This window comes from Salvelinus sp. IW2-2015, linkage group LG15 (assembly GCF_002910315.2).
Source record: "Salvelinus sp. IW2-2015 linkage group LG15, ASM291031v2, whole genome shotgun sequence".
Classification (NCBI taxonomy): domain Eukaryota; kingdom Metazoa; phylum Chordata; class Actinopteri; order Salmoniformes; family Salmonidae; genus Salvelinus; species Salvelinus sp. IW2-2015.
This window is the reverse complement of record NC_036855.1, coordinates 31,141,749-31,156,551: the sequence shown is the minus strand read 5'-3', so window position 1 is coordinate 31,156,551 and position 14,803 is coordinate 31,141,749. Positions and strand designations below refer to the sequence as shown.

Here is a 14,803-nt window from a genome sequence, read left to right as displayed (position 1 = left end):
CTTTAGCAGCGATTACAGCAAGTCTTCTTGGGTATGATACTACAAGCTTGGCACACCTGTATTTGGGGAGTTTCTCKCATTCTTCTCTGCAGATCCTCTCAAGCTCTGTCAGGTTGGATGGGGAGCGTTGCTGCACAGCCATTTTCAGGTCTCCAGAGATGTTTGATCGGGTTCAAGTCCGGGCTCTGGCTGGGCCACTCAAGGACATTCAGAGACTTGTCCCGAAGCCACTCCTGCATTTTCTTGGCTGTGTGCTTAGGGTCGTTGTCCTGTTGGAAGGTGAACCTTTGCCCCAGTCTGAGGTCTTGAGCGCTCTGGAGCAGGTTTAAATCAAGGATCTCTCTGTCCTTTGCCCAGTTAATCTTTCCCTCAATTCTGACTAGTCTTCCAGTCCCTGCCGCTGAAAAACATCCCCACAGCATGAAGCTGTCACCGCCATGCTTCACCGTAGGGATGGTGCCAGGTTTCCTCCAGACGTGATGCTTGGCATTCAGGCCAAAGAGTTGGTTTCTTGGTTTCATCAGACCAGAGAATCTTGTTTCTCATGGTCTGAGAGTCTTTAGGTTCCATTTGGCAAACTCCAAGCGGGCTGTCATGTGCCTTTTACTGAGGAGTGACTTCCATCTGGCCACACTACCATAAAGGCCTGATTTGGTGGAGTGCTGCGGAGATGGTTGTCCTTCTGGAAGGTTCTCCCATCTCCACAGAGGAACTCTGGAGCTCTGTCAGAGTGACCATCGCGTTCTTGATCACCTCCCTGACCAAGGCCCTTCTCCCCCGATTGCTCAGTTTGGCCAGGCGGCCAGCTTTAGGAAGAGTCTTGGTGGTTCCAAACCTCTCCCATTTAAGAATTATGGAGGCCGTTGTGTTCTTGGGGACCTTTAATGCTGCAGAAATGTTTTGGTYCCCTTCCCCAGATCTGTGCCTCGACACAATCCTGTCTCAGAGCTTTATGGACAATTCCTTCGACCTCATGGCTTGGTTTTTGCTCTGACATGCACTGTCAACTGTGYGACCTTAKATAGACAGATATGTGCCTTTCCAAATCATGTCCAATCAATTGAATTTACCACAGGTGGACTCCAATCAAGTTGTAGAAACATCTCAAGGATGGAAACAGGATACACCTGAGCTCAATTTCGAGWCTCTTAACAAAGGGTCTGAAAACTTATGTAAATAAGTCATTTCTGTTTTTTWAACTTTTAATAAATGTGCAAAKATMTATATAAACCTGATGTCGCTTTGACATTATTGGGTTTGTGTGTAGATTGATGAGGATTCTATTTCATTTTAGAATACGGCTGAAACGTAACAGAATGTGAAAAAAGGAAAGGGTCTGAATCAATTCCGTATGCACAGTAGATGCAGCTGTTCTTTAGAGAGATACTGTAGAACACGTGCATTTGCTACAGATGGGTTGCCTTGTTACTCWTCTCAACTGGCCTGAGAAGCAAAATGTTTCCATTTTTATTACTGAATAAGGGGATGAAAAATCCATATGTGTAATAACTTGATATGTTGATTGTTGTAACATAACATGATGCATAGTTCTTTGTTGGATAAAATCTGTTGAATAGTGACTCATTTTGTTGCTGTGTTGTCAGACAGTTGCAGTTGTGTTGWCATGACAGGCATCTCTAGACACAAGCGTGTCATTCTAATGTATAACCTGAATGGAGACAATGACGTGTATTATACGGCCGATAGAACAAGAGGTGATGTGGCATCATGTAGTTACTTGGGAGAGAAATGAGAACTATCATGCCAGACACAATTTATGACCATTGGAGGAGCAGAGTACCCTGAGCATCAAAGTTTATTTATTTCAGCCCGAGCTTAATAGCATCTGTCAGGACTAATTTTCCAATAATACAGCCAATTRATTGCGCAATTAGATTAGTTAAATGACCTAATTGGCGATTCAGCTAGCAGCAATGCAATGAAGCCATTAACATTCCAGAATTGTACCCAGACATGAACATAGGGCTGTTATTTCGAATGCACTTAATTTATTTACAATGGGAATGGATAGGCTATATAAAAAAAATGACCTCTTCAGGAAACCAGCAGCTTGTTGTTTGGCTATGCGCTATCTATGATAGAGATACTTTTTATGTCAATAAAAAACGACTTKATGTCAGTTATCATAAAAAATATGTCTATACGTCTTGGGCTCCCGAGTTGAGCAGCGGTCTAAGGAACTGCATCTCAGTGCAAGAGGTGTCACTACAGTCCCTGGTTCGAATCCGGGCTGTATCACATRRGGCCGTGATTGGGAGTCCCATAGGGCGGCACACACTTGGCCCAGCGTCATCCGGGTTTGGCTGGGGTAGGCTGTCATTGTAAATAAGAATTTGAATTTGTTCTTAACTGGCTTGCCTAGTTAAATAAAGGTTAAATATAATATAACAACAAAAAAGAACATAGGCCTACTTTACAACATTGCTACAGAGAGTGTAAGGGTGTGGGCATAGGCAGGCCACGCCTCTACATGGAGAGAGTCTTCCCCCTTATTGAATGCGGGAACTCGCTATTGGGCGGCGGCTTCTTGCTTTGAAATTCCTCGTCCTTAGATCTTTAGTATGTGAAATGAGCATGGTACTAGCTGTTGTGTGAACGGAGAGAGACAGTGGGACATCGACGGAGCAGCCTGACCATATCCTCTACGGCGATATTCGATTTAGTCCTTCTTTTTATTCTGTTCTTGTGGTAGCTGACTACTGATGATCTTTCTGCTCCATTCTAAGGAAAGTATTTTGAAGGGACAGAAGAGCGGATCGAGGAATGATGACATTTGAGATAAATCTCCCTCTTTAAAGACACTAATTTCATCTGATTCAGGGAACCCATGCTAGCGTTGGTATATTTGGACTAAACAAACCGGGTACTTATCATTGATTATTGATTTGCGCATAATACGGTGTGTACATAAATGTATTTCGACTTGCACCTACACGTTCGCTGCCCTCGCCTGAACTCTGCGCCGCCTCGATCCAGATGAACGATTCTCCCCACGGATCTGAAGCGCATTTACGCAGTCCGTCCCCCGAGCGCACCGGTAACAACAGCGGTAATTCACCCCAGAGAGGAGCGAAAAGACCGCTGGTTTCCGTACCTTCTCCCTCAGATCCAACACGCCAGGCTAAAAGGCTGCCCATTCGGATTCTAAAGATGTTGAGCGCACACAGCAGRCACTTGCTACACCCGGAATATCTCCAACCCCTGACGTCCGCGCCAGTGAGCATTGAGGTAAGCGAAGCATATCTTCTAAAACTGTCTAATTGTTCAATCATCATCTACCGTGTTAATGTTTGGAAATATTTACATATATTTACAAATATCCCATGTAGTTTACGAGATTAATCATGAATTACGCATCAAATTGTCGCTAACGCGTCAACAGTTTACATTACAATGCTGTTTATATTTATTTTCCCTTTTAAGTTTTGTTCTTAGATAATACAAACATGAGCCTATTAGGGAGTCGACTTTTTTAGATTACATAAATAAGCCAGTGTCTTGATACTCTCAGATATTGTGCGTAATTGTCTGTAAAAGAAGGAAACAGAAATAGTTCAATCGTTTCCTTAGTTTTCTCCAAATAGAACAGATGCTGTTTACCCCGTGCCAACATTGCAGTCATAAATCTTTCTTTCTATTGGGGATTTTCATACTGAATACACAGGGACATACAACTCTCGAGCAGAATTATGTTTCCTTCCCTCTGCGGATATATGACTCATGGGCTAATTTATGACCAACATTTATAACACATTTTACTGCACCTCGTTGTGATGACATTTATTGGATGGAAATCACATCCATGTATTTTATGTGGCCTATTAAATGATAGTGGCTGAAATAGATTTCTAGTGGAAATACTACACTCAGCACAAATACTACAGAATAGTAACCAAATAGTTACAGAATAGTAACCAAATAGTTACAGAATAGTAACCAAATAATTACAGAATAACCCCAATACTTACCAAATTACCATCCAATGTAAGTCTAGTATAGAGTGTGAATATAGAGTGTTTTTAACATGGCGGTGCTCTCATCCTGTCTCTGTGTGTGTCGCTCCCTCAGCTGGATGCTAAGAAGAGTCCCCTGGCCCTTCTGGCTCAGACCTGCTCTCAGATCGGCAAACCAGACCCCCCGTCCTCGTCCAAACTGGGCGCCCTCTCCTCCGGCAGCCTCAGTGACAAGGACCCATCCGGACGCTCCTCCAGCTCCGGCCACAAGTCTGGAGACCAGCATCAGTCTCTGGAGGATAAGTCTAGCTTCAAGCCTTACAACAAGGCCGGAGGGGAATGCCGCAAGGATGGGCTGTTGACCAAGGGTTCTACAGACAAAGCTGGCTTCAGAGTGCCCAGTGGTGGATCRGGGAGCGGCGGCTCTTGCCCTTCCTTCCCCCCACACTCCACCTCTCCTAGCTCCAGCTCCCCTCCCCTGCACTCCCAAGGCCAGTCCCACAGACAGACCCAGTCCCCGTCCACACAGCAGCAGACATCACACTCTCAGGCCCTGCACATGGACAAAAAGCCTGTGAGCTCAGACCAGGCCAGCTCAGACAGCAACAGCAGCACAGGGAAGAAAGACTCTGATCACAGCAAGGAGAGGCTGGATGGGGCCCAGCTAGCTAACTCCAGTCACATGCGGGCTAGCGCCAACTCCAGCAATGCCAGCTCCGCTAGCAGCCCGCGGCCGGATAGCAAGGCTGACCCACAGTCCTCTCAGCCTGGGCTAGGCTCCGGACACATCGCCCCTGTCTCCCCCTTCAAACCAGGACACTCCGTCTTCCCCATGCCCCCCGCCTCCATGGGCTACCATGGCTCCATAGTGGGCGCCTATGCAGGCTACCCCTCTCAGTTCCTGGATCATACCAAGTCWAGTCTAGGGATGGGYATCCCAGGGAAGCACCCTGGCTCCAGCCCCCTCACCGGGGCCTCACCTCCGTCCCTCATGCAGGGTCTATGCAGGGACCCATACTGTCTGACCTATCCCAACCACCCCCATCTAGGGGGCAGCAACTGCAATACGTGTGTCCACGACCCCTCCTCCCTAAAATCAGGTTTCCAAATCATGTATCCGTCTCACCATCTCCACTCCCTCCACCCCAGCTCTCTATCCTCCACCACCCCCACCCTGTCCCACCCGCTCTACACCTACGGCTACATGCTGCAGAACGAGCCCCAGCCACACGCCTGTAACTGGGTGTCAGTAGGAGGGCCGTGTGACAAGCGTTTCTCCACGTCAGAGGAGCTGCTGGCCCACCTGCGTACTCACACAGCTCTCTCTGGTGGGCTGGACAGTAAGCTCCTCTCTGCCTACCCCTCCTCTGTCTCCTCAGCCGCCTCCTGCCACCTCCACCTTCCCCAGCCCGGCAGCCCCGGCACCCTGCCCAGCTCCTTCTCCCTGCGGGGGTCACCTGGCTTAGGCCTGGCCCGCTACCACCCCTACACTAAGGCCCACCTGCCCGGAGCCCCAGGCCTGTCCATGCATTCTCTACAGGCCTCCTCGCCCTACTACTCCCCCTATGCCCTCTACAGCCAGAGACTGGGCTCAGCCTCTGCCCTGGGCTACCAGTGATGTTTGAGGACACAGAGACAACAGAACAGGCACCTCAGACATGCACAGTGGATGGATGAACCAGGCCCCGTCTGGACAGGAGGGGTCTTTGCCAGTCACTACAACAAGGGGGCCTCACCCTGCCTGCCTGGAATACCACCTGTTGCCACAGGATTCTGAATGGCATTGCAATGGCAAGAGACCCAGTGGTGATGGCTGGCCAGCAGTACAGGCCCAGAGACATTGGTGTGTGGGCCAGACACCTGCCTGGGAACAGAAAGGAGCTTGAATTTGATTGGATGAGATGGTGGAATTTAGATTGTTTTTTGATTTTAGATTCTGATTTTTTTCCCGCTCCCTCCTAGGAATGAAAACGTGTATTTATTTTTCACCTGAGCGCTTGGCATTCAAAATGGGGGAAGTTTACTATCCAAATGAATTGTTCATAAATATTCTAATAGAAAAAATGATTTGAATCATAGCATTATGTCTATCATACACTCTTTAAATAAAGTTTTGCACCATGGCAAAGATGGACTGATGTTTTTTTTTCTGGAGGAATAAGCCTACTTTTTAACATTTCTTCTGTGTCTTTCCATTTCCGCTGTTTTTTTCCGTCTGCTATTCACACTCTGAGGGAGTATCGCATGTCCTGACGGTGAAAGTCTTCTTGATAAATTGCCATTTATTTTGTATTTGTAAGCAGAGATGTCATATTTTTTCAAGTGTTATTGTTTGAGCCCGTTGGGGTTGCTGACTGTCATTGAACGAGGACGAGATTAAATCAAACAAAATAAAACCACAACGATGGCAGTGCTATCCATCTGACAGGGAAATGTCTTATTTTGTTTAATAAATGATACTTGATTGCATTTGAAGTTGTTTTGTCTTAATTAAATGTTTATATATTGCCCTAACGTAAAACTAGTTTTCATCATCGGTATAAGAGGGTCATTTATCTGTTAAATGTAATTACATTTAGCTGTTGCACTGCAGTTATCTCTATGGACCAGTATAGTAATGATTTAGTGATATACTACAGCTATATGGCTATGTGTTATATTTAAGCAATAAGGCCCGAGGTGGTGTGGTATATGGCCAATATACCACGTCTAAAGGCTGTTCTTAAGCGCCCTTAGCCGTGGTATATTGGCCATATATCACAAACAAGTATTTCTGCGTCATGTGTAACCTTTATATAACTAGGCAAGTCAGTTAAGAACAAATTCTTATTTACAATGAAGGCCGACACCGGCCGAACCCGGATGACACTGGGCCAATTGTGCGCTGCCCTATGGGACTCCCAATCATGGCCGGTTGGGATACAGCCTGGACAGCCTATACCCGTGGTATATTGTCTGATATATTGGGTATTATATCAGACAATATACCACGGCTTTCAGCCAATCATCATCTAGGACGCAAACTACCCAGTTTATAATTCAGAATAAATAATAGCAGTTGACAGGATTTTAGTGTCTCAGAGAAGGCAGATCAGGTCAACTCACATTTAGCCTGTTAGCTTCTTTCTAAAGACAACTATCCTTCCTTCCTCCCCTTCTCCCTCTACCGCCACCATAATGATGGCTGTTGGGAGTGCAGGGTTTAATTGCTGATGCTTGTTTGTTAGCGGGCCAGAATAGCCGTCTCAGCAGCACTGTGGCTTGCTAGCTGTCTCTGAATGGCTGCTGGGTCAGTGGGATTTCAATAATGACTAGAGAGAGAGATGCCAACCCTGGCTCCCCTCTCTGTCTGATGGATGGCCCTGCTGCACAAAGGCCAGGACTGACAATGCAAGCGGTAAATAGAGAAATATTAATCAAAGCTCTTGACATTTTGTCCTCCCCAGAGAGGAGTACAGCCTTTAAACCCGGCAGCGCAAACAAAAAGGCTATGTGCTTCCCAAATAGCACCCTATTCTCTATGTAGGACACTACTATGGACCAGAGCTCTATGGGAATAGGGTGCCATTTGGGATGCGATCTATGTCTTTCTCCTGGCGGGGGAAAGCATTTTGTAGGTTAATAAATACAATACTGTATTATGTATAATCTGAGGTCAGACTTCTCTGTTTTTAGTATTTGTTAGATACTAATATTCAGGAAAAGAGAATGAAAGCCTAGGTAACAACAACACCACAGTTCAGCAATTCCAGTGGTTTGGATCTTGGTTAAATACTGGTTTATTTCTCCAGCCTTTAACTGTCTGACAGTGTATAGTATAGGAGGTTTATCCAGGAGTAAAGAGGCCAGTAGTCTGTCTCAGGGGCGGCTATTGACCCAGACTCCCCTAGCAAGAGAAGCACTCTCGGTTCATTAGCACTCCAGACAGGGGAGAGAGAGCGAGAGGCGAGCACAGGTGTCACTTGACAGGGCCATTAACAAAATAGATCACCCTCCCAAACCATGGTGGGCTGGCCAGCTCCAGACCAGCAAGATCACTCTGCCCTGAGAGCTGAGCACAGGAACTCATCAGGAGGGATGCCCAGCGGACACATTTTTCATCCCCAGGAACAAGCTAAGGCCCACAGCAGACGGGGATGGGGAGTGTCTGCCACACATATGGTTTATCTGGGTTCTCTACCTGTTTTCAGGGTTGGATCAGAGGTTGAAATCAAAACTAGGACAGAGGAATTGTTGTTTTGAGGTTGTACTGTAAATAAGAATACCTTTTATATTGAAGATATGTTAAACTGTTAAAAGTGGTCCACTAAATTGGGTCATATCCTGGTTTGTGTTGCCACCTATGGGTCTGTTGTAGAAGTAAAGATTATATATTTGACTGAGTACTGTACTATTTATTACTCTTTGCCATGTTGTACATGGCTATTGACTTTGAAGGATATATCTGGGTCCCTGTGTAAATGTAGTAGTAAGAGTTTAAATATGATGTTAATGTCCTGGGTGAAGCTGGCACTGGCCCTTAAAATACTTGTGACAGATCAGCCTCACGCTAGTGTATTAGAGAGGGGCCTAGAACCAGAGGTCAAACTGAGGGCAAAACTTTCAATCTTGTCCACAGGGAGGAATTAATTCCGCTGTCGCTATTTACACTCGTTCATCAAAAGCCTCACTATTCTTTCCATCCAAGTACTCTCATCAATCTCACTCTCCATCTATCTTTCTCCCCTCTCACTGCTCCAGCTGAGTCAACACCCAGATTCTCCATTTCTGTCGCCTCTGCTCTGCAGGCTGGCTGGGCGAGGAGGAGGGGGGGGGGGGTGAGAAGGGCAGTTCATAAAGTCTCCAGCTGCTGTCCTCCCAGGAGGGCCCACACCTGAGATAGATTGATCTCCCTGTCCTGTCCCTACTTCCTGGGTGTGGTGGGGACAGGGACAGACAGACAGAGGTTTCTTCCTGATTGGCAGAGTCCCAGTTGCGTCCCAATTCCCTACATAGTGTACTACGTTTTACCAGAACTGTTTGGACCCTGGTCAAAAGTAGTGCTCTATAAAGGGAGTCGAGTGCCATTTGGGACACAACAAGGGAGATTGTAGCCTCTCTCTCAGGCTGAAAGAGAGCTGTGTTGCCTGCCTGCTTGCCTGGCTGCATGTCACTGTGGGGTCCTGGGCAGACAGCCCCAGTGATTAATGACAGGGTGTGGAGCTGCTCCTCAATTAGACGCCAAGTCCACACTGGCTTACCATTCTGACAGCCATGAGAGAGAGAGAGAGGGAGAGAGAGAGAGAGAGAGAGAGAGAGAGAGAAAGAGAGAGGAGGCATCCTCTCTCTCATATACACACACTATTTCTCTCTTTCTCTCTCTATTTCTCTCACTTACACACTCTCTCTCATAAACACAAACAAACAGTCAAACAAAACCAATGTTAACTTCAACTTCCATGACTCTGACCTCTATGTTGAGCTTCATTCAGAACAGGACACAATGCAGAGCTCTACTCTTTCCAACAGTGACCACACTGGAAAGCAAACCAGATGGTAAAACACATCCTTCATCAGGGCCATTAAGCAATCACACAACTCCTGCTTTATTTCCAAATAAAAACACGAGGAATGCCTCTCTCTACATGCTTCACATCAACCTCTCATCTCATTCATACCCGAATTTAAGCACAGCATAATGCCAGTCTTTAAAACAATAACAAAGAAATAAAGCACATGGCGCACCAAGGGAGGCCAAACTCGTTTGAACCACCACCGCTTCTGCTCTGCTCCAATCTCGTTTGTCCTATTGCATGCGTGTGCGCGGTTAATAAACATACACCCGGTAACCCCGGAGCAGAAAAGTACATCGCAATTATGGCGCACCGCTAATAACGCGCATACCGCTATTGCAGCTGGATTCCATTTGTTTGCGCGCTGGGAGAGCTTGGCGGGGATGTCACAATCACGGTGTTGCACAGGAGAAGGTGCCTTGGCAAGGAATGAGCGTTGGCCCTGCTACTTGCCATTATTGGCCTGGTATGCACATTTTCCCCCCTTCACTTAGTTGTTATGGATCGTTCCACGAAAATWGTCTTTTTGCGTCCCTTTGATATTTTAAGTAGAAGTTGTGCAGCAATTTTGAATTTTAAATGACTGTTATATTAAATGAAGTGGTATTTTATAGAACACATGGAAAATTCCATTATTCCGATTTTTTTTATATGAATAAAGGATTGCTAAAGTGGCAAAATTCAGCATGTCCCTATGTCAACCCTGTGTCACTTCTAGMAAGATTTCAACCCACTTAATCAAAAATAGTCTCCAAGTTTCCCCATCATTGTAAAGCCCTAGTTATGTTGTTGCTTCAGTAATTTCTGAAGATGATTATTTCTGCAATGTGATTAATGATTCGTGTATTTATGTCCCTCTTTTTAAGGTCAACCCTGTAATGTGCACTGAACTCTCATTTTAATATGGTGAAAATATTCTTTCTTTTTTTGTCAAAAAAATACATTGAACATTTGATAGTCAAATCATAGTGTAAAAGCAGGTGAGCTGTTTCTTCTCTTTTTGGACATTTTGTGTTCTTTTGAGGTGGAAAACTGCGGGTCAAACATAACACGTCGACCCTGTTACCAATAGATGGACAGGCCAAAAAGGTTTTAGCAATTTCATTTTTTTTGTGAAGCTTGCACACAAGCTTCCATTCCCCCTCATGAGGGAATTTATTCCTGATTTAAGATGAGATCATTAACCCTGTTACGGTCGGTCAATCCTGTTTTTATTTGCCACTTATAGGTACTTACTATAGTCATTTTTTTATTGAACTTCTTGAGATGGGAAGACGTGTTTTTGGAATAAATTGAACATGTGCTCTTTATGACAGAATGTTAAAATGAGGTGAAATCAATTGTTTTTTTGACCGAGTTACACTTCTCAAAAGGTTACAAATTGGTGGAACAACCCTTATGGTTTCTGCCTCTGCTGTCGCTCTCAAATCAAAGAGTCTGTCTAAAACCAGATGCACTCTTCAGTCAAAATGTCTAGCTAGAGAGAAGTTATTTAGATCATACTTTCAATGCAGCTGGTCTGAATTTCGCAAAGTGGTGAACTTCAAAGTCTAATCAATCCCAAATTCGTATTCTTATCAGAGGCAAAATCAAGGTTATCTCATACACTTATATTTGGGCCTAGGGTGAACTTATCTGACATGTGAGATTGAAACCACATGTTGAAATAAAAGGATGGGAACCCTCTTGATGAGTAACCATCTATTCATCCTATTACACAGTCAGTCTCTATAGGAACACCAGTATGTGAGGGTTGAACTTCTTCAGACTGTAGGTAACGAGAATGAATGATTGGTTGACTGTATTGTATGAGCGCTGCCTCTAGAGCAAGCAGTGTTGTATGTCTCTGTGTGCCATGTTCACTCATCTGTAGAGAGTGTATTCAGGGGATGGTATTGTTGTCTCGCAACTGTTCAAACAGAGACATAATTCCAGGTGTCAAACACACGCGGCTGCCCCCCACACCACACCACGCACACACACACACACACACACACACACACACACACCACACACACACACACACACACACACACACACACACACCACACACACACACACACACACACACACACACACACACACACACACACACACACACACACACACACACACACACAGCGAGAGTTCCCCTTCTCACTCCCATACCTAAGCTTCAGCTTGCATGTCTCCCTTAGGCAGTGACAGCTCTGAGTAAGACACAGTGAACACAGTTGGTCCAAACTGACACTATGGCCTGATTCCATCACAGTGACTCTAATGAGCCCTTGTATTTAGCTAGTGGATAGATATATTGTCCCACGAGTCTCCATAGCTCTTGTTGCCCCTATAGCACTACATTACAGAGTTGTCTGGTGTTGGCATCTCATGCCCATCCATGTGTTGTGTGTATTGTAATTCAGCAGGACTGTGAGATTGTGTTCACATATGGGACATTACATTAGGAGAGTCATAGCGGTTTCTTGAGTGAGAGTGAAAAAAACAAATTCCCTCCAGAGGCCCTAGCTGTAATTATTTTCACTTTTTTACTCYAGCCCCTTTTAGAAGCCTGAGAGAGACCACTCCCTCACTCCTTCTTCACCCCTCCTCTCCATGTGCGTCCCAAATGGCACCCGAGTCACTATATAGTGCACAGAGCCCTATGGGCCCTGGGCAAAAGTCATGCACTTTATAGGGAATAGGGTGCCATTTGGGACGCAYCCTCTATCCTGTAATAAGTCAACCCAGCTGCCTGTGATGTTGCTTGGGGCGGAAAGAAAAAGAGGGAGGGGATAAGAGGGGAGGGGCTGGGAAAGCCAGGAGGGGAAACAGAGCTGATTATCCAAATACAGTCATTAAAGGGGAAATGTGTTTTTCAAACTGTCAAGATGATTAATGGGGTAGAGCAAAATCCTCACAAATGCTCTTGTTTAGTCTAACTGGCAGACACGATCCTGCCCATTGATTTATGGCAGGCCTGGTGTGTGAGGCCATAGTGGGGTTAGGGGAGTGCTGGGGGAGGGAGGGGGAGGAGGGGAGAGGCAGGATGGTGAGGAGCGAGGAAAGGGATTTGTGGTGAGGGAGCATTAGGGCACAGGAGGTAGAGAGTTAGGGAGGGATAAAGGAGAGGAAGGGAGYGATGGAGGGGTGGGAGGCAGAAACAGCCAAGTAAATACTGTGACTCTGACAAACTTTTGCCCCTTGGTTTTAGAACGCAACATGTCAAGAGTAGGATTTCCAGTGCTACTTTCATACAATAAATCACCCAAGCAATAAATCAACAAACCTGTCAAGCTGCCTTTTTTTGAATGAATGAATTAATAGACCTGCACTCAAAGGAATGGATTATACTATAAATCCCCTTTTAAGTGAGAAAGAGACACAAAACCGTTTCTTTTTCCCTTAATCAGGTTGAGACTTCATGTCATAACTGTGCATACATACAACATGTTTCCTAAGACATGGGATATGCACTGTCAAGTGTAATACCTCTACAGTACAACTCTCAATGGATATGACTAAGACCATAATAACAACCCATGAATGCATTCATCAAAACSCCCAACTGGTTTATCCAAAGGTTCTAGAACGTGTCCCAYTCCCAAATGGCACCCTATTCCCTATAATAGTGTACTACTTTTGACCAGAGTCCTGTGGGCCACAGGTTTACCATACAAACTCCCCATTGCCTATTGATGAGTCCCTGCAGACCACCCTTTTCCTTCCAGCGAAGCCAGATAGATGGCTATCAGCTGTTAGCCTTACAGCCTCTATTTAGTTCCTCCAGCAGATACAGGGGCTGTCTATCAGGAATTTTCTCATTCTTCCCATTGCCCCGCTGAAGCCTTCGAAGAGCCTTTCCCACACCCCCACAGCACCGCACACACTGTGTCTCCGTGTACCACAAATATACTTACGCACATTCACAGGACCATTTTACCCCGCCCACGCACACACACTGTACACATACACTGAGCCCTCTCATAACTCTTCAGATGAAGAGGAAGGTGTTAAATGGAGATCTCAGCAACGAGGAGAAGATTAATGTGTTGCTGGAGAGAGAGAGAGAGAGAGAGAGAGAGAGAGAGAGAGAGAGAGAGAGAGAGATCGATCAACATGCTCTGCGACGCTCTGTGTGTAGAGCCCCTGCTATTATCCTACCAAGGGAGTCCTCTGGCGCAGCACCGTGCACCCCCGCCCCCATCCCCCCGCCCCCTTCCCCTCCTCCTCCTCCCCTGGCCCCTGGTTCCTCTGTCAGTCGTGATTAATGGTAGGGCACCCGAGTGCGAGCTGGACGTTTGCCAGTTCCACGCAACTGTTCCTTGAATAGCTATAATTGAAACTCCTGACAAACTTATATTTATTGTCGCTCTGTTGTTCTCTCTTTTTCTTTCCCCGTTTAAAATGCACAGAGCACGAGATCTGCACTGCGGCACCTACGGGGTTCGGGCTGGCTTTTCAATGTATGTCTAAAGCGACTCGAATCGAGGGCTATAAAAGGCTCATTTTGGAAGTGAGGAAGCAGCAGCAACATAGAAATTCAGATGTTTTTCAAGCTCGATTGAGCGTGTGTTGTCAACTCTACCTTGTGAGCTGCCACGATAAATAATCAAACGTGTCGCTAACTGTAATGTTAGCTAGATCATCTTAAATGTAAATTTTTGTACTCCGCTGTGAGTTCTGCCATTGCCGCAGTCACCACTAGTCTCACACATTATTTTTATATATTCTATTTTTACACTTTATTTAACTAGGCAAGTCAGTTAAGAACAAATTCTTATTTACATGTACGGCCTAGGAACAGTGGGCTAACTGGCCTTGTTCAGAGGCAGACGAACGACAGACGTTTGTACGTTGTCAGCTAGGCGTATTTGGATACTTGCAACCGTTTCGGTTACAGCTAGAGTCCAACGCGCTCACCACTAGGCTACTTGCACGCCTGATCTGACGCTTGCTGCTAATTCTCGTCCAGAGAGCGAGTAAACGCAGAGCTCCAATCATCTGCCTAATTATTTTAATGGGTAAGGTGACAACAGCACATGGTAAGTTTTCAGAGCTATTCTACTTGTCTCAGGTCTCAGGCTATGCTCTTTAGACTGTTAATTTGGACGAAGAGAAAAAGGCCTTTGACATGTGAGCCATGAGGTTTTTATTTAGAGGTTAGGGAAAATCGGTTTGTGAAGCGGTGTGACGGGGCTTGAGGGGGGAGGGGCGGGGGCGTGTTCCGCAACAATGAGTAGTACTATTAACACATATATATATATAATATATATATACGTATATATATTTAAGTCGAAC

The 14,803-nt window shown here is 45.6% G+C and overlaps 1 protein-coding gene across 1 annotated transcript; it reads left to right on the top strand.

The window, feature by feature from the left end:
- Positions 1-2,585: 2,585 nt before the first annotated feature.
- Positions 2,586-6,083, top strand: LOC111974530 (zinc finger protein 703). The gene is made up of 2 exons (XM_024002282.2): positions 2,586-3,249; positions 4,090-6,083. The coding sequence occupies exons 1-2, from the start codon at positions 2,998-3,000 to the stop codon at positions 5,590-5,592; spliced, it is 1,755 nt and encodes a 584-aa protein (XP_023858050.1). The 5' UTR covers positions 2,586-2,997; the 3' UTR covers positions 5,593-6,083.
- Positions 6,084-14,803: the final 8,720 nt, after the last annotated feature.